This window comes from Pseudorca crassidens, chromosome 16 (genome assembly GCF_039906515.1).
Source record: "Pseudorca crassidens isolate mPseCra1 chromosome 16, mPseCra1.hap1, whole genome shotgun sequence".
NCBI lineage: Eukaryota > Metazoa > Chordata > Mammalia > Artiodactyla > Delphinidae > Pseudorca > Pseudorca crassidens.
In genome coordinates this window covers 26,376,303-26,394,400 of record NC_090311.1, presented here as the reverse complement: position 1 = coordinate 26,394,400, position 18,098 = coordinate 26,376,303, and the positions used below count along the sequence as shown (strand labels likewise).

At 53.6% G+C, this 18,098-nt stretch overlaps 3 protein-coding genes across 5 annotated transcripts in view; 2 read left to right on the top strand and 1 right to left on the bottom strand.

Annotated features, from left to right (window-relative positions):
• The first annotated feature begins 1,262 nt into the window (after nucleotides 1–1,262).
• Nucleotides 1,263–5,316, top strand: ELOVL3 (ELOVL fatty acid elongase 3). The gene is given in 5 exon segments (XM_067709593.1): nucleotides 1,263–2,313; nucleotides 3,260–3,391; nucleotides 4,030–4,076; nucleotides 4,079–4,180; nucleotides 4,439–5,316. Coding segments are annotated over 5 exon segments (810 nt in total). The 5' UTR covers nucleotides 1,263–2,212; the 3' UTR covers nucleotides 4,867–5,316.
• Nucleotides 5,317–5,779: 463 nt separating this feature from the next.
• Nucleotides 5,780–16,932, bottom strand: PITX3 (paired like homeodomain 3). Of its 3 annotated transcripts, XM_067709592.1 has the most exons (5): nucleotides 16,703–16,839; nucleotides 15,062–15,181; nucleotides 7,634–7,763; nucleotides 7,258–7,460; nucleotides 5,780–6,700 (listed from the first exon to the last, which is right to left on the bottom strand). In XM_067709592.1, the coding sequence occupies exons 3-5, from the start codon at nucleotides 7,749–7,751 to the stop codon at nucleotides 6,113–6,115; spliced, it is 909 nt and encodes a 302-aa protein (XP_067565693.1). In that variant the 5' UTR covers nucleotides 7,752–7,763; nucleotides 15,062–15,181; nucleotides 16,703–16,839; the 3' UTR covers nucleotides 5,780–6,112. The 3 variants fall into 3 exon arrangements, with proteins under 3 accessions (XP_067565693.1, XP_067565691.1, XP_067565692.1); XM_067709590.1 differs by lacking the exon at nucleotides 15,062–15,181 and having other exon boundaries at nucleotides 7,634–7,787; nucleotides 16,703–16,932; XM_067709591.1 differs by lacking the exon at nucleotides 15,062–15,181 and having other exon boundaries at nucleotides 16,703–16,931.
• Nucleotides 16,933–17,204: 272 nt separating this feature from the next.
• GBF1 (golgi brefeldin A resistant guanine nucleotide exchange factor 1) overlaps nucleotides 17,205–18,098 on the top strand; it is a 125,370-nt gene continuing 124,476 nt past the window's right edge. Inside the window, exon 1 of the mRNA XM_067709540.1 lies at nucleotides 17,205–17,223. The gene's annotated coding sequence lies outside the window, so the exon portion shown is untranslated. The remainder of the gene's footprint in view (nucleotides 17,224–18,098) is intronic.

The window sequence follows — 18,098 nt, the reverse complement described above, 5'->3', positions numbered from 1 at the left end:
TGTGTATACATACCCATATGCATTTGTAAACCTCCCCAAATGATTCACCCTGACATTTCCATGTGTCTAGTCCATAATATCCTTTCATTGATATTATCTGACTTGTATACTGACCCCAACCTTGTGAGGTAGGCAGGCAAGTATGACTATCTACATTTTATTGAAGAATCTGAGTCTCAGAGAAGTTAGGTAATTTGCCTAAAATCGCATGACTAATGGTAGAGCTGACATTTGAATCCAGGTCTTGTAACACCTAGGTGGAATTATTTTTTTTTTAAGCTGTTTTGTTTTGTTTTTCTTTTTTCAATTATTAAAGATCCCAACAGGTGGCCACACCTATGTTTTTAATTTTTTAAATTTAATTTAATTTTTTTGGCTGTACTGTGCAGCATGCAGGATCTTATTTCCCCAGCCAGGGATCAAACCTGTGCCCCTTGCATTACGAGCACAGAGTCTTAACCACTGGATTGCCAGGGAAGTCCCTAGCTGGTATTATTCTTGCAATGTTCATTCTTTCATTTGTTCATTGATCCATCTAACATGTGCTGATCACCTTCTGAGTGTCAGGCTATGTGTGAAGCAATCGAGAGCCAGTAAGTTTTTAAGCAGGAAAGCAGCTTGATCCAATTTACGTTTGAGAACCCTCTTTTGGCTGAGAGGACAGAAAGTGGTGGTTTTCAAAGAATGGTCCGAGACCACATACTGGGTCAGAGGCTCTGGGGTTGGGGCTCAGGAATGCTATGATCAGCCAGGTTTGGGTGTTCTTTTTTGGTTCTAATGCAATAGAAAGCACTATATTACAGAAGGTGGTGATGCAACCAGTTATTGTGACTAAGGTAGTGGCTGTAGTAACCCGGTGAGAAGTGATGAGGAACAGAGACAAAGGGATGCACTTGCGAGTCATTTAGATAGCATGGGCAGGACTTCTCACTCCACCCTCAGCTCAGACAGTAGCTGAGAAGTGGAGCTGGAATTCCTACCTGGGTCCTCTGGCTACAGAGCCTGTGGGCTTTACTGCACAGAGCCATTTATAGCAGCTTTGTGGTTTTAAATATTTTACATTTAATTATCTTAGCATTTGTTTTGCAAATCTCCATCTTATCTCAAACTGCCTTCAAGCCTTGTATTTCTCCCTCACTCTCATAAAGACTAGGAGAGAAATAAATAAGGCCTTAAAAGTTTTAAAATATTTATTTGCTTGGGGCTGGGTATACAGGCAAGGAAAAAGTAGATTTGATTAGATAAGCACAGACTAGGGGTGAACGCAGGACACTGGGAGATGCACTGCATCTCCTCTTCTATAAATCGCAGGAGATCTCCAGGAAACCTGAAGACAATAATCCCAGAAGCCCAGAGGGTGACCCCATTCCCTCCCCAGGGTTATTACTGGGTGTCAGGCTGGAGCAGTTCAGGAATTCAGGAAACTTGTAAAGAAACCACAACAGCCTCAACAAACATCAACTACCTCCACAATAAAACTCATTATAATTCATCTCCCTCCCACCCACAACTACAGACCTGAGGGAGGCAGGTGGGACTACGGGAGGGGCTCTTTGCTGCTCCTTCCCCAGCCTGACCCAGCCTCATCCCAGGCCTGGTTTTCCCAGCGTCTCGGGGAGGTGGGAAACTGACACCCCTATGTCTGGCACCAGAGACTGAGGACACCTCCATTCTCTGTTCACTGCCAGGTAGGTCAGGATTAAAGCAAACTGAAGCCAAAGTTATAGTCGGCAGTGCCAGGGGAAGCCTGGCCTGTCTCGGTAACTAGCAAGGCCACAATGGCTAAGCCAAACAGGTGGGAGTGGAAGTGTTGCCGGGAGAAAAAGATGGGAAGGTGGGCGTGGCGAAGGCCAACTGTAGTGCGAGGCTTCTGGGGGGAGCCTCATCCATTGAATGACCAATCAGAGAGCGGGCTGCGGCCCAGGGGTGGGACAGGGGCGTATCTTGGTCGAGATTGGCCGGGCGCAGGGAGGGGGCCGCGAGCCTCCGAGGCCTGCTGCTTGGCAATTCCGCGTTATATACCGCAGTGGCGGCGGTGGTGGAAGCCGGCTGGACTGCAGCGCACGTGCCTGGATCTGACGCTCTTCGGCTTGCCGCGTAGTACCTTGGGTTCTGGGTCTGGTCAGTCCTGCCCCAAGGTTCGCTCCATCCTCGGTCCCCTAACTCTCGTCCGGCTCCCTAAGCTCCCGACCTCAGCATCTGCAGAACGAAAATGGTCACAGCCATGAATGTCTCAGATGAAGTAAAGCAGATGTTCCAGCCCTATAACTTCGAGCTGTTCCAGGACATAAGGCCCGTTTTGGAGGAGTACTGGTGAGACCTGGAGAAGGGGAAGAGCCGTGTCAGGGGCCCACCTCTGATGATTGCTATTTGGGGGGATTGGCGGAAGAGGGGGAGGGCGATACACAGAATACCCACAGTGATTTTGCTAAAGAGCAAAGGTATCGGGCTCCCCAGTACTGGCTTCACGTACCCGTTGTCCAAGGTGCAGGTAGTGTGGCACCTCAGAGAGGTTAGGTCTGGAAGAAAGGAAGGCAGAAATAAGAGGATGGGGTGAGGAATGTGGGAGGAGACAGAAACCAAGAGGAAAGAGTGTAGTGAGAACTGGTCTCTGAAGAATGGAGTTGATCTGAACTCCTACTCGCACCCACCTTATAGATGACTCTCCATCCTTTGTGGCCGCATGTGTGCGCATGCGTGCATAGTGCTGGTACCCGGGGACAGCCTTCCCTTCACAGTTATCATCTTGTTCCTCAAATGCTCCATCATCCCTGCTGTGGAGAAGGAGACAAAATCTAGATACTCTTCCAAAATTTCCTCGGGCTTTGCCCAAGAGCTCCTCAGAGGTGTTTGTGGGTTGACTTTGTGCTCCAATTTGTCATGACCCAACCAGGCAGAAGCTGTTGCCACATTCTTCTTACACCACAGTCCTGGGTTGCTTCTAGGCATGGGTCAGCAGCTGTCACCTGCTCCCAACCCCATTGAGAGAGCAGTAATCAAAGAAACCTTGGACATAGCCCCTGCCCTGTGCTAGGTACTTTGTATATATTAACACTGTCAGGAAAGGAGTGGTATTCCCCTCTTACAAAATAAGGGGAATACTAATGCTCAGAAAACTAAGAAGTTTTTCCAGTGTCACACAGCTAGTAAATGGCAGAAGTAGGACTCCAACCCAGAGCACTCACCTGGGGATATGAGTGGGCATTCCTCTAACCAGCACCTACCCATAAGCCCATCCCCTCTCCCTTCTGCCTGCCAGGGCAACCTCATTCACCATAGCTCTGATCTACCTGCTGCTCATCTTTGTGGGGCAGAACTACATGAGGGCACGGAAGGGCTTCAACCTGCAGGGACCTCTCATCCTTTGGTCATTCTGCCTTGCAATCTTCAGGTAAGACCCCCCCCCCACAACCCATCTTATAGACCCTAGACCCACATTCTATCCCTAAAAACTTTCTAGAAACCTCAATTGTATCAACTCCCCAAGTTTTGCCCCCTAACTCTCTTCCTATCCCATTCTCTCAGCTCTAACTCTCTCCTCAGGTTCCACCCTCCTCCCATATTCCCGTTTTCCTTCTCCAGTCCCCGAACTAGCTGTCTCTGCTCTCTCTCACAAGTCCTCTTGTGCTCATGGAGTCTTGGTACTTCCAACATTTTCCCCAGCCTCTAATACTCTCTGCATCTAATACCCTATCCCAAGACCTCCCAATAACTTCCCCAGCCCCTTCTTCCCATATTCCGCCCCCCCAAACTCCTTCGATCACCCCCCATCCTGCCACCCATCTCCTCCCATCCCATGAGCCCTATTCCCTAATTCAACTTTCAGTCCCAACCTCCAGCACTCCCTGGTCCTTCTCTAGCCTTCATGTCTTCTAGATTACTGGTTGGCTCTACCAGGTTGGCCACAGGATCTCAGAAGCTGTGACCCATCCCCTGTGGAGCGGGGGGAGGTGGTGGAATTTGACCAGGTGAAGCGTGGATTGGTGCCTGGGAATGACCCTTATACCCTTTTCCTCTGTCCCATTTCAGTATCCTTGGGGCAGTGAGGACATGGGGCTATACGGGGACTGTGCTACTTAGGGGAGCCTAAAGAAAACTGTATGCTTCTTCATCTTCACCGATAATCCCATAATCAAATTCTGATCCTGCCACTTTGTTCTCAGCAAGATCATTGAACTTGGTGAGTGGCAAGGCTTCGTCTCTCTGGTGTCCAGTCAACTGCACCCCTCCTCAGGGCCCCCCCGCCTTACCCATCACATGGAAAGTCCCTTCCCCACCCCTGGGTCCTAACAACACCTCTCACCCAAGCCCCTCCTTAGATTCTCTGCCACAAAAACCCCTCTCCCTGCCCTGACAATTCCCCATATGCCCCCACGTCCAGTGCGGAGGGTGGTCCCAACACTGGGTGGTATGCCAGCTATGACTCCCCATCTCCCAGGAGACACAGCCTTCATCATCCTGTATAAATGGCCACTCATCTTTGTGCACTGGTACCACCACAGCACAGAGCTAGTGTACAAGAGCTTTGGATACAAGAACAAGGTGGCTGCAGGCGGCTGGTTCATGACCATGAACTACGGTGTACGTGCCATCATGTACACCTACTATACTCTGAAGGCTGCCAAAGTAAAGCCCCCCAGGTGGTTTCCCATGCTCGTCACCAGCCTGCAAATCCTGCAGATGTTTATGGGAGCTACTGTCGGTATCCTGACTTACATCTGGAGACAGGAACAGGGATGCCATACAACAAAGGAACACCTCTTCTGGTCCTTCATCTTGTATACAACCTATTTCCTCCTCTTTGTCCAGTTCTTCCACCAAAACTATGTAATTACCAAGGTCAAGGCCAAGACCAAGAGCCAGTGAAGGGTTGGAGAAAAGAAGGAGCCCTGAGCTCTCTCCTCCCCAGGGCACTGAAGGGCTGAGCTTAGGTTTGGGAAAATAATTAGGATGCCTTTTCTGCATGGTTTCCCCACGGGATGTGTACCCCAAGGTGGCAGGAGGTTATGACAGTCAAGAAGTGTCACCCCTGGGGTGGGGGTGTGATCTAGTACTTTGCTGTTTCTGTTTTTAATGTGAAGGCCAAACAGTCCCTGGGATGGAGTGGGACTGAAGAGGCTCCCCAGAGCTGAGTGATCTATATTTCCAGAAATCTTTCTTCTTCTTGCTCTATTTTTTAAATTAAAGATTTCAACAAGGTTTTTGGGGTTTGGGGATTTTGAGGATGAAGGGGACTGCTGTGATGGAGGAGGGCTGCTGGCAGTGGGTGAGAAGCTTAAGAGGGTGTGGTGTGTGGAAGGATGAGTCACACACAGACACTCAATAAGAATACTAGGCCTGGTAGGCACTTAATAAATGTCTGTTACAGACCAGAAGTTTATTGCTGTTAGAGGCCCAAGCCCCTCATAGGAACAGTGAGAAACAGCTGCAGAAAGGTGGAGTAACTTTTTCTAAAGTCATAGGCTTCCTAAGCTGCAGAATTGACATCTTTAAGTAAGCATTCGAGATCAGACCTTCCAGTTATCCTCCATGAGACCACGAGGTGGCGCTGCAGTACCAGCTTTGTCCAAGCCATACACACCTACACACGCACGCACGCATGCGTGCGCCGCTCAGCTCCAGGAATCCCCAGGCTTCCCCGTCTTGGTGATGGTGGCCTGGGGAGGACTGAAGCCCTAGAAGCCTGGACCCCTATCTGTTTCCTGTACACCCAGCTCTCCTTTAGACATGGGGAAGGATAAGGGGAGAAGGCTCAACCGCAACTCTGAATCATCAGGCCTTTGACAGTCCGCGCACGTTTATTTCATTTATCTTTGAAAACCGGGGAAGGGGAGTCTGGAGAAGGCGGGGTGGACCAAGGGTGAGTTGGCCCCCCGGGGAACTGGTCCCTGTTCCTGGCCTCAGTTCCAGGGGCGCGGACTAAGGGCCCAGTCCACCCCTCAGGCCTGGGAGGGGGAAGGCTCTCTCCTGAGCCGGCCGCCTCCCCAAGCCCGACTGCCCCAGCACCCCTCTCAGACCCCGGGGCGGGGGCAAGCCAGGCAAGACGACCCCAGTCCGTAGAGGCCGTAAATTATCGCCCCCGCCCTCAGGGATGATCGACGGGCGGGGCCATTCACACAGGCCGTTCCACTGCGTACTGGCACGGACTGAGGTTGGCGGCCGGGGGCGGCCCGGGCACGGCGGGGTAGCTGAAAGTGGCGTGCTGTTTGGCCTTGAGCCTCAGGCTGGCCAGACTCGAGTTACACGGGTCCCGATATACGTAGGGGGAGGAGGCGGCTGCTGCTGCGGCTGCGGCGGCCGAGGCGTAAGGGCAGGATACTGCCCCGGAGGACACTGCGGCCGGAGCCAGCCCGGGGGGCCCCCCACCTAGGCCCTGCAGGGCCCCGGGCCCTGGCACAGTGCCCGGGGCAGTCGCGGCCGAGGGGACCATGGAGGCGGCGATGGAGCTGGGTGGCGAGAAGACAGGCTGTGAAGCCAGAGGCCCCACGTTGACCGAGTTGAAGGCGAACGGGAAGGTCTTGGCTGAGAGCGGCGGGCCCAGCGCCTTGGGTGGCCAATTGCCGTACGAGTAGCCGGGGTACACCTCCTCGTAGGGCGGCACCAGCCCCCCTAGCGGCGCCGCGAAGCCGCCCTTGCACAGCTCCGCCTGCTGACTGCGCTCGCGCTTTCGCCACTTGGCGCGCCGGTTCTTGAACCACACCTGTGGGCGTGGGAGAAAGGCTGTCAGGGCCCGGCCCTCGCAGTTGTTTGGTGGGTGGGTCGCCCAGGCAGGGGACCAAGCGGGGTCCGGGGCCGGGCGGAGCATAAGCGAGAGGAGGTGGTGGAGCATAACCACCCCAGAAACGGGAATGGGGTGGTAGAGCAGCCGGTCGGGGTGAGGGAAGAGCTCACGGAGTCAGCGGGCTGAGAAAGAAACAGTCTGCCGCAGAACTGAGTCGGGGGCGACAGGGCTGCGGGGGTGGGCAGCAGGATCGGGTCTAGGAGAGGTGAAGAGGGGAACCAGAGACAGTGCCAGGGGAGAGGGAGCGCGCCGTCTGGAGTGAAAGGATGCAGGAAGAGCAGAGATTGGAGGCTGGCGGAAAGAAGGCCGTGCGGGCAGGGGCCGGGGCCGGGGGACGTCGGGTGTTGGGTCCGAGGATGGGGCAGGCAGGGCAGAACTACAGGATGCTGGTTCCGAAGCTACTTGCGGAGCGGCCCGCGAGAGGGAGGCCCGGGATGGAGTGAGGGTGGCGGCTCTGGGGGTGGGGGGCGGCGTACCCGCACGCGGGCCTCGGTGAGGTTGGTCCACACGGCGATCTCTTCCCGCGTACTCATGTCGGGGTAGCGGTTCCTCTGGAAGGTCGCCTCCAGCTCCTGCAGCTGCTGGCTGGTGAAGTGCGTGCGCTGCCGCCTCTGCTTCTTCTTCAGCGAGCTGTCTTCGGGGGAGCCGCCGGGCAACGAAACCGAGGCCTTCTCCGAGTCTGGGAGCCGGGGTGGGGTCGGTCACAGCGCGTTCTTGCCTGTGCGGATTCCCGTGCTCGGGGACTTCCTCGGCAGGGCCCCTCACTCCCACCTGGGCTTGCACTCCCGGGTCCCACCCTCGTTAGGGATGGAGCTGTTATTTCCCCCACCCCCCAGAAGGTGGAGCGCTCACCGCTGTGCTCTTGGCCCTTGCAGCCGTGTTCCGGGATTGGGGGGTGGGGGGTGCCCCCATCTGACAGCGAGAGGGCGGGGCTCCGGGCCTCTGCCTCGCTGAGCAGGCCGAACTCCATGGGGGGAGGACTCTGGAGGGAAGCGAAGACACAGACCTGGTTAATGGGAAGAAAATCTCCGGGTTATCCGGTTCCCAGTAGTGTTTCCCCACTAGTTCTCTGCCACCGACATAAAGCTACCCCTGTGTAGGGCCTAGGATAGAATGGTGAAACAGCAGCCTAAGGCGGGGAGAGGTGTATACTCAAGAGATTTTATACACAGTTATACACACTAGACTTTGATTTCTTCAGTGTTGGGCACCTAGAACCCTGCCTGGTGCACTGTTGGTGTTCAACAGATATTTATTGAATTAATGAAAACCACACTGTTGCACACCACATACCATACACCACATACTCAAAAATTAAATTCCCTCTCACACGAGTGCCCAATATCCCCTTAAACTCAAACATGCCTCTCAGCCAGTCACACCTGAGACGCAGTCTGAACCTGTGTTATTCACTCTCCAGTGGGACAGATTTGATTTTGAACCAGGCCTTATATGTCTCCCATAAGGAGAATCACTGCTATCATTTATGAGTACTTACTATGTGTCTTCACCTCATTATCTCTCCCCTCACAAGAATGCATCAATATTAGGTATGATCACCCTTTTTCAGGTGAGGAAACTGAGACTTGAAGTAATGATTAAGGTTAAAGAGCTTGTAAGCAGTGGAGCTGGGATCTGAACCAGGTCTGGGAGATTCCTAAACTGCTTCTCTTGGTTTGCTTTTTCAGACTGTGTTCTTTGGGGCCCTCCTCACAAACCCCCTCAGGGACTGGAACTTAGGGCTAACCTCAGGGACAGAGATCTAGCCTGATCTTACTCGGGTCTACTTCAACTAGGGCAGCCCTGTTTTTGTCTGTTTTGTTTATGCTTTCTGGAGAGATTTCATTTGAAGAAAGTCTTCCATGATCAAAAACAAGTTTGAAAATCACTCTCTGCTTCTATACCTGCCCAGACACACACTGCACCCTACCAGTCACCACTGTCATGCACAGCTTCTTGCTGGCCCACCCCAGGCTGTGGATGTGGGCTTCTTAAAACCCCCTTCCTACCCTTACTCCCTATGCCAAACCTTACCTGACATTGCCCAGGAGCCTGCCTGGGTCCCCCTCCAAGTCTCCCCTGCAGGGTCCCCTTTCCTTCTGGCTCTCCCAGGCCCCCTCTGGTGGGGGGAAGGGAAAAGGGCACTAGTGGGGCTCAAGACTCCAGATGCCTCTTGGTCAGAGGAGAACCAAAGGAGGCTGGGGACAGAGAAACAGGGATGAAAAGCTGGGTAGGAGGGGTCCATCTGCCTCCCCATTAACAGGGACTTAATGCAGGCTGTGCAAGGTGGCATTAATGTGGAGGATTAGCCTAGATTGAGACGTGTGTCACTTGGCTGCTCTGAATTTATTAGGAGCCTTTCTCAGGGAGGCGCAGATGGGCAGCGGCCTGTATTTGCACATGGTAATGCCCCCTTCAACAAGCTCAGAGATGACAGCTGTCCCCCCACCTCTCCACCTCTCAAGCTAGATTGGGGATGGGTCAGAGGTCAAGGCAGGAGGTTGAGAAACAGTCCCTGTTCTTTCCACAGGCAGAGAGGACTAGACCTTGGACCCTCTCCTAGGGTTGGAGAAGCAGGGCTGAATGGAACCCCGGGAAGGAAGGAGAGAAGTCAGGCCAGGGGTGGGGCTGCTCTGCTTCCCTCCCCTTCCAGATATGAGGACTGGAGCCAGAGGCTTAGGGCTGGCCCAATGATGCTCCAATAGAAGGGAGAGGCCATTGGGAGGGACCTGGAGCAGCCTTGACTAGTAGCTCTTCCCAAGTAGCTGGGGAGGCTTAGAACTGAGAGCTGGAAAAAGGGGTGCTCTGAAGTCTCTTCATACCTAAGATGCCCTCAAAATTGCAAACCATGCCTCTGACCTCTCCAGAGGCCCACAGGAGCAAGGCAGAGCTGGGAAAATAGGGACAGTTGGGTTTCCCTGTAGGGAAAGCTGAATCCCACCATTGCCGTTCATCCTTCCAGTCTGCTTTGCCTCCAGACTTCCCATTTTCCAAACTCCCGTTCCCCCAGCATTCCATACCTGTGTCTTGGTTTCACCCTTTATTTCAGCAGAGGGAGGCAGGGTGAGGAGAGATAAGGGCCAGAATAAAAGACGAGGCTGAGAAAGCAGAGTTCAGGCTGTGTGTTCCCAGAGACAGACAGACACACATGCAGACACACACGGGCCCCCACTCAGACAAAATAAGCACCAGGACTTGGAGCTAGAGGCCTACAAACACACACTCTCCCACACGCGCTCCCACATTCAGGCAGACGGACACACCGTCACACAGTCTCCTCTCTCTGTGACAGGGACAGCTGCCTCGGCTGTTTTGGAGCTAGCCATTATCCTCCCCCTTCCCCTTCCTGGCCCCTTTGAACCGCAGCTCTCAGTCCCAGGAACTAAGGACTCTGTGGGGGAGGAGGAAGCCAAAGGAGCCACAGGAGGGAGTGGTCTACACTCAGTGGCTGCTGGAGAGAGACTGTGTGGCTGAGTGGGGAGAAGGTATGAGAATGCTGGAAAAAGAGGATTGGGTAGCAGTGGGGGGCAGAAACTGACGAGGCCCCTCCTGGGAAAGTAATCTGGTATACCCCAAAGAAACTAGGATTGGAGTCAAAAGATCTGGGTTCACGTCCTGGCTCCCCAACTTACTAGCTGTGTGTCCTTGGCAAATTACCTATCTAGGCATATTTTTTCATCTGTAAAAGTGAGATTATGATCCCTTCCCTATCTACCTTCAGTATTGTTACAAGGTTAAAATAAAACATAACATTTAAAAATGGGTAGGGGGCTTCCCTGGTGGTGCAGTGGTTAAGAATCCACCTGCCAATGCAGGGGACACGGGTTCGAGCCCTAGTCCGGGAAGATCCCACGTGCCGGGGAGCAATTAAGCCCGTGCGCCACAACTACGGAGGCCATGTGCCACAACTACTGAAGCCTGTGCGCCTCGAGCCCGTGCTCCGCAACAAGACAAGCCACCACAATGAGAAGCCCGTGCGCCGCAGTGAAGACCCAATACAGCCATAAATAAATAAATAAATAAAGTTATTTTAAAAAATGGGTAGGGGTCAAACTCTATCCAAGTTGTTGTTCTTGTTGTTGTTTTCCCCCTCATTCATTGAAATGTTGTTTGTTTGGCACCTTCTGTGAGCTGGGCGTTGAGTAAGGCACTCAGGATAGAGTGGTAAATAAGATCTCATTCTTGTCTCTGCCATTGCTTGAGTGGTTCACCTCCCTAGATCCTGTGTCTCCCAGTGAAGAGTTGCTCTGAATACAGGGAAGCATGCTGCACTTTAGAGAGGATGCAAGTGTGTGTTGTGAGCACTCTGTCCTAAACATAAAGGAGGGTCCAGGCAATAAGGAAACAGCCAAATGGGCAGAGTAGCCCAAGCTGGGAGCCACTTTGGGCACCAGTGACTGGTGGTAGAGGAAAGAATAAAGGCTTCAGGCTCTTGGCTGGGTTAGTCATAGCAGAAAGAGGGGGTGTGGCTGAGAAGGGCCCTGCCTGTGGAGCTGAAAAAGCAGGAACGCTAATAGCAGGCAGGCAGCAGAGAGAGCGGGTGGGGGCAGAGGCCTCTAGCAGACTTGTGTCCGGTGGGCTAGTCAGGCAGAGGCTGGGGGCGCCAAGCTGTTGTCTGAGCTGGAGACAGGCTGGCTGAGGATTAAGCTCCCCCAAACTGCTGGAGGTCGGGAAGCTGGGGAGTTGGGACTGCGGCCAGGGACTTCGCCTCACTCAGTGGACAGGGACAGGCAGTAGGTCTGGAAGCCACACGTTTGGTTGATGCTGGTAGGAAATACCAGAAAGGGCCAAAGAGAGTCAAGAGATAACAGTGGTGCTGAGTCCAGCTCTTGGGGGGGCCTCCTGCCCCACCCCAGCCTTTGCAACACACCCTGCAGGGGGTGCATGGCCCAGGCCCCACTGGTGTCAGGGTGGCAATCCCAGCCCTAGGGAGAATAGAAGGCCTGCAGGTGACCTCTGACTCTGAAGTACAGCATGGAATTACAGGAAGCTGTCATGGACTGCAGCAAGAACAAAATATCCAAGATAATTAAGGAGGAGATCCGAGAATGTCACAGACCAGCGAGGCCATAGTGGGGAGGCCATGGTTTCCAAGGGACACAACTCATGGCAAGAAGGCAACTGCCATGTGCGCCCACTTTTGTCCTGAAGCCAAAGGGGTAGGCCAGGGTCACAGCCAAAGAGCCCCCAAGTAGTTGCAATAATAATACCCAAGGCAGGAGGCACACCCTGGAACTGAAATGGGAGAAAACCTTTTCTTGCATGGGCTGAATGAAAAAGAAGATAAGAGGGGTTGGAGTTGTGATGCTGTGGCTCAGCTCAGCAAGCAGTAAATTGGCGAACAGGTATAAACCAGGGCCCTAAACTAGGACAGAACCATCCTATAAACCTAAAACTAAAGTGAGGCCCTTAAGTGCACACAGCCTCATGTTCATTAGGGATGCCGGGCACCCACACTGTCTGGTCTGCTGAGCTGCAGTCAGCAAATGAGGGCAAATGAAGACAGCTGTAGACAAGGCTCACAGCTCACAGCCAAGAGGAAACCCTAAGACTCGGGTAGAGGCAGCAATGATTTGATGCACTTAATTTATCAAAGGGTAAATCAGGGATCAGAGAAATGGGCCTCTACACCCTTTTCCCCCTTTCCCTTCTTCTTTCCTTCAACAAGCATTAGGTGCTAAGACAGATACCCAAGAATGGTAAGGCACAGACCCTAACTTCTAGGAGCCTACAGTCTAGGGAGGCAAACAGAGCACAGGATGGAATGGTGGTCTGCATGGGCCTGATTCTCAGATCGTGGAAGATCAGAAAGACGGTAGCGCATGTAAGGTGGTATCAAGTTTTGGGGCTCAGAGGACGTAGCACCTGGCTCATCTGGAAATTAGGGAGGCAGAGAAGGGGGCAGAGGCTTCTAAATAACAGAGCAGTAGGTTCAGAGGGTAGCAGGGAATCAGCGTGGGCAATGCGAGATCATCAGAGGCCAGGGTCTCAGTGTGGGCAATGCGAGATCATCAGAGAATAATGGTCAGGCTGAGAGGGTGTTCAATGAGGGGCAAGAGGTGGGGGTCCAGGCTTGATACAGTGTAGGCTAGAGCAACTCCAGCTTTTCCACCAACACAACCCTAAGACTAAGTAAGAGAGAAGATAGTACAGGACACTAGGGGCACAACCTGAAACAGCGGCCGCCAGTATGAAATTTCTTTGAGATCTTCAGCCTTATGTTAAAAATCAAAGCAAATTTTGCATTCCATTCCATACTTATGTTTGTTTTAATATAAAAAAAGTGTTTTCTATCCAAGAGACATCTTCAAGTGACATCACCACACCAGGAAGACGGGGTTGGCTTAGCCTGCAGTGTCATGCCACTCCCACTCCTATACTGCCCTCTCCCACCTCACCCCCCACTGAGAAGCATTGCTCCCAGCAGTGGGAGTCACTGGAGGCTTGTAGGTGAGGGAGTGACATCAAAGCAATGTCTTTGGGATCTTTATTTGGCAGTGGTGAGCAGAATGGATTGGGCAGGGGAGAGGTAAGAAAAGGGAAACTATGAGAGGTGAAAAGAAGGCCCCAGGGAAGCAGGAGGAGTGGAGAGAGTTCTGAAAGCAGCTTTCTCACCCCACTGCCTTTTCTTTTCTTTCCCTATCACTCTTATCATGAGTCCCTGTCAGTGACTAGGGACTAGACACTCTAGACACTCTAGATAGTCCCAAAGCTCAGGACCTAGTGGATCCTTCAGGTTAGCTGCCCTCTCCCTCCCTCACACTCTAGGAAGCATCATTTAGAGTAAATGGAGAAGAAAAGATTTGGGTGTTGTCTTTCTCTTGTGCTCATCCCCAACTCAGCTCCAGCTTGCCTCCTCTGCCCTCCCTTCCTGGACCTGGGTTCCGGGTCCATATTCACATCCTTGAGCAGGAGGCAGGCAGGGATCAGATCAGGATATTTGGTCTGGTAGAGGATCTAAGCATTTGGGGAGCTCCCTGGAACTCTTCTTGGGGAGGGATAGTGGCTGGCATCTGAAGCCTAGGATAGGGTGTCTCATCTGTCATTGAGAATCTTCCCATGACTGGATCACGGACGCTAGCAGGCTGATCTAAGGCGTGAGACACCACCCTTCGAAATGAAGATTCTGTGCTTACAGGGGACCTACAGTTTGGGCATAATAATAGCAATAATGTTTCTTATTTCTGTGGTGCTTCTCCATTTGCAAAGGGCTTTCAAATATATGATTTCGTTTAACTCTTAAAACCACTTTGAATGGCAGGAATGACCATCCCTATTGCACCTCTAAGAAGACGAATTTGTTCACGGTTACACAGATTGAAGAGATTCTAATCCAGTTCTCCTAAGACCAGGGACTGAGCTCTTTCCACTCCTCACCCCCTCCGCTCCAGCAACCATTTGTAGCTCTGACATGCATTGATCCTTCCAAGCCCTTAAGGATTCCTTTTCTACTTCCTGCCTCTACCACCTCTCTGGAAAAGAGCTCTGGAAGTTTGCTGCCCACAGTGTGCCAAGGAACATTTTCCTATTCATCCTGTGCTTGCATCATTCCAGTTCTCAGAGGCCCCCTCATCTCTGGTTTCAGGATTTGGGGAGCAAACAAATCTGCTTATCTAGGCCTTTCCTTATTTTGTGAATTTCCATCCTATCTCACTTTCCAAAGGCCTAAACCTTCAAGTTTGCTCTCTCCAGCAGCCTCTGGCTCCCCCTTCTGCCACCATTCTCTGACCCTTCTCTAGGTCCATGACATTCTCCCTAAGAGCCAGTGACCAGGCATGCACTCAGCTAAATGGCTTTATGCAGGGGCAGGAAGTCTGCCTTTTGTTTCTAGTCATCTTTATTATAATGCCATTGCTTTTTGGCCTTTTTGGCAAAAGTAGAACTTAGGGCTACAGTCTTCAGGTAATGCCTTCCCTATTCCTTTCCTGACTCAGCCTTTCATTTCACCCATAATTTCAGTGGTTTTCAAAGACAATGGGAGCACAAGCCCCTTGAAAAGGGTATCAGAATGTGATGGGGGTAACTGGGATATGACTCTATATTTATCAAAAAGGGGAGAGGGACAAAAGAGTTTGGAAAACAATGTTCTAGCTGGTGATAAGTGAATTTAAAAGTAAGGAGTGGAGGTGGGAGTGTGGGGAGGACATATTATATGTCATTCATGGTTGGAGGGTAAGAAAGGTTGAAACCCACTTGTTTAGATTACTCATTGCTAAACATATTACCCTGCACTTGTCCCCATGAAACTCAGTCGCCAAATGGGCTGTTTTGCTTACTTACATAGACTGGGAGAGTTCTCTCTACTCTGTTCCCTTCAGCTTAACTGGGCTCTGGTTAAAGAGTTGGAGTCAGGATGGGCGGTCATTGTACGGGTCCAAAGAAATCAGGGCCCTCTCCCAGCTGTAGGAAAAGCAAACAGGGTAGTTGGGTAGGGCTGAGACATCCTTCCCAACCAGAGATGGAGGGCAATAAAGTCCCGTGTTGGATCCCAGTGTCTGGATTCTGTGTCTCCTTCCTACCTCCTCTCAGCCACCAGAGTGGTGTGGGGATTGGTGGGACTGAGGAAGCAAAAAGGGAAACAAGACCACAGGGTTTGCTTTGCTAAAGGGCTGCAGTTTTCTCTTTGGGCCTGGGCTCCTGCCCACTGTGGGAAAGGAGACTTTAGCCTGCTGACACCCAGGCAGAGTCTGGGGGTACCTGGTCAGCTGTATTGGAATTAGGGGTTGACTCTGAGTTTGTGAGGGAACTGAAGCTGTCAGGGGCTTGTGCTAGGCTCTTCTTTGCCCTCTCATTGCCCTTTGTGGTTCATTCCTTCCTTTCCTGGTCTTGGTTCCCACTAGCAGTCCCACCATTGGCTCTCTCTCCACAAATTTGGATTCTGGAAGTCCGGGGTGATGCTCAGATCGCATCTAGTCTGGGTTAGAGAGGGAATGTCTCCCGGGCCACTCCAGCCCAAGGCCAGGCTTCAGCCTTTACTTTCACTCCCTGCTCCATGTCCCGCAGCCCCTAGGAGCAGAGACAAGTTTGAAAAGTGTGAGCTGCGATTCTAGGCAACCCACCACAGCAAACACCACCGTACACGCAGCAGCTGGGCAGGCGCTGCGGGGTAAATGGACATGCCACTCGGCCAGGGACATTCTGTCCACCACTGCCCGACACAGCGCCTGCTCCGGAGAGACCAACCTCGCTGCGCCGGACATTCTGTAAGCCCTGAGCCCCGCGCGCCGCAGACATTCCGTCCAATTCCGTGGCTGCCCCAGGTCGGGACCCATCGGGGCCCTGACACCCCAAGCAGACACACCAGACCCACCGCCTGGTCACTCGGACTACCCAACCTCGGCCTTGCAGCCCACACAGCGGCCATCTGACCCGGTCGCTGTCGGGTTCTCACAACACGGTTCCTATCCCAATTGCAAAGCAGCTGGGAAGAGAGAAGCTTGTGCGACTAACGCACCCCTGCTCCCGGTCCCTGGAGTCTGAGACCCAGCCGAGGGGTGTTGGGCACTGCCAACTGCCGCCTTGCTGGGCGCCCGCCGCCAGCTGCCCCCACTGGCCAGGGCCTCGCCAACCCCTTTGGCTCCTTGGCTGTCGGCCCCGCGCCCCCGGATTCCGGGGCGCTTTCTGGTAATGGTTTCCCGACTCTACTCCCTGCTTCGCGGAGCCCCTGTCCTGACCTCATGTCTCCGACTTCTCTTCGGATCCCTCGAGTCTTCCCCTTCTCTGTCCCCCGAGTCCTGGTGCTAAGTTTCCCTTTTTCTAAGTCCTGGCCCCAGGTCTGCAGTCCCCCCTCCCTGTCTCGACCCGTTCCCCAGGCACCGTTCTCCAGTTCAGCAGCCCTAGGTCCCGTTTTAGGGATCCCGAAGTCCGGCCATGGCCCCTCGGCCCCGTGAGCCCCTGTCCCCCGCATGGTCAAGCACTCACAGTGAGTCCCGCAGCAGGCAGACTCCCGGCAGCGGCGGCGGCGGCCGCAGTCTGGAGGGCAAGCAGGGGCCAGAGGCCGGGCACCCGGCCGGGGTGGGGGCCGCCCCCCTGCGCCCGGGCCGCCGCTCCGCTCCGGCGCTCCCGGACTCGCTGGGAGAGAGTAAGCCTCGCCGCGGACTGCCACCCCCCGCTGGCGCCCATTCACTTTATGGCAGTCCAGGGCGCCCCCAGCCCGCCGCTGCGAGCCTCGCGCGTCGGGCCCCGCCCCCTTCCAGCTGCGCTACCGGGGCTCCACCCTTTCCAGCTGTGAATTTTCTGGCCCCGCCTTCAGGGGGGTGGTCCGGCCGGCGCGCCGCCAGGAACCCCGCCCCCTAGCCAATCGGAGGCGCTCCTCAGCAACTGGACCACGCCCCTCCCACGTGGCTGAAACGGCGCTGCTGAAGAACATTTTGGCGGAACCGAGCGGGCGAGCGTAGAGTGGACCGGGTATCCCCGCGGAACCGGGGCCGGTCGGCGGCGAGGTGGGACCAGGCCGCCACACCGAGCGAACTGGAACGGTGCTGGGGGATAGGACCAGGTGGGAGGGCGCACGGGCCGGGAGAGGCCGTGGGGTTTCAGCGCTCAGACTTCGTTGCCGCTCAAGTTTCGGCGTTTTTCTCCACTTGTCGCTGTCTGTCTCTCTGCCCTTTTGTCTCTGCTCCAATCCTCCCACGTCTCGCCTTTCTTTCCTCTTTTATTTTCTCCGCCACCACTCTGCCCCTGCTGTTTGTCTCACTCCTCCCTCCCCTGCCACTTCGAAAGACTAATTTCTCTTTCTGATCCTCTTTTTCCTTTTTTCCTTGCATTTTTCTCTCTTCCTCTTCTCGGCTGCGCCCCCACCCCCCATCCCCACCCCCACCCCAGCCCTTTTTTCCTCTCCTCCAAGGAAGGTGGCTTCGTGGAGAAAGCAGAGTTTGGAGTGTGACAAACTAAAACAGTATTCTAACCCTGCCACCAGCTGCAACATCACTGAGTGACCTTGGACAAGTAACTTAACTATGACTCCCTTACTCCCCCTCCCCCCGCAAAATTAAAAGAGGTTCTAGCTGGTTCTCAGGGCTTGGGCTGGGCACTCCTCAGAGGCCTGGGCAAGTTCCCTGTCAGTCTGCACTCTTGTCTCACACAAGCTATGTTCTCCCAGCCTTACCAGGGCTACCTGCTCCTTGGTGATACCAAATTCAGTTCTGTGGGCAAGGTGTGGCCTTGGTGCTTGCAGGTTAGGGAGTTGCAAGGGATAGGACAGATGTCCCAAGCAACATGTGGAGTCAGGCTGGGTTTCTAGGGTGTCCCTGAGGGCCCTAAGCCCTATTATATAATATACTCCTAAGGTGAATCTGACCAGTCATGTCTTTGCTTA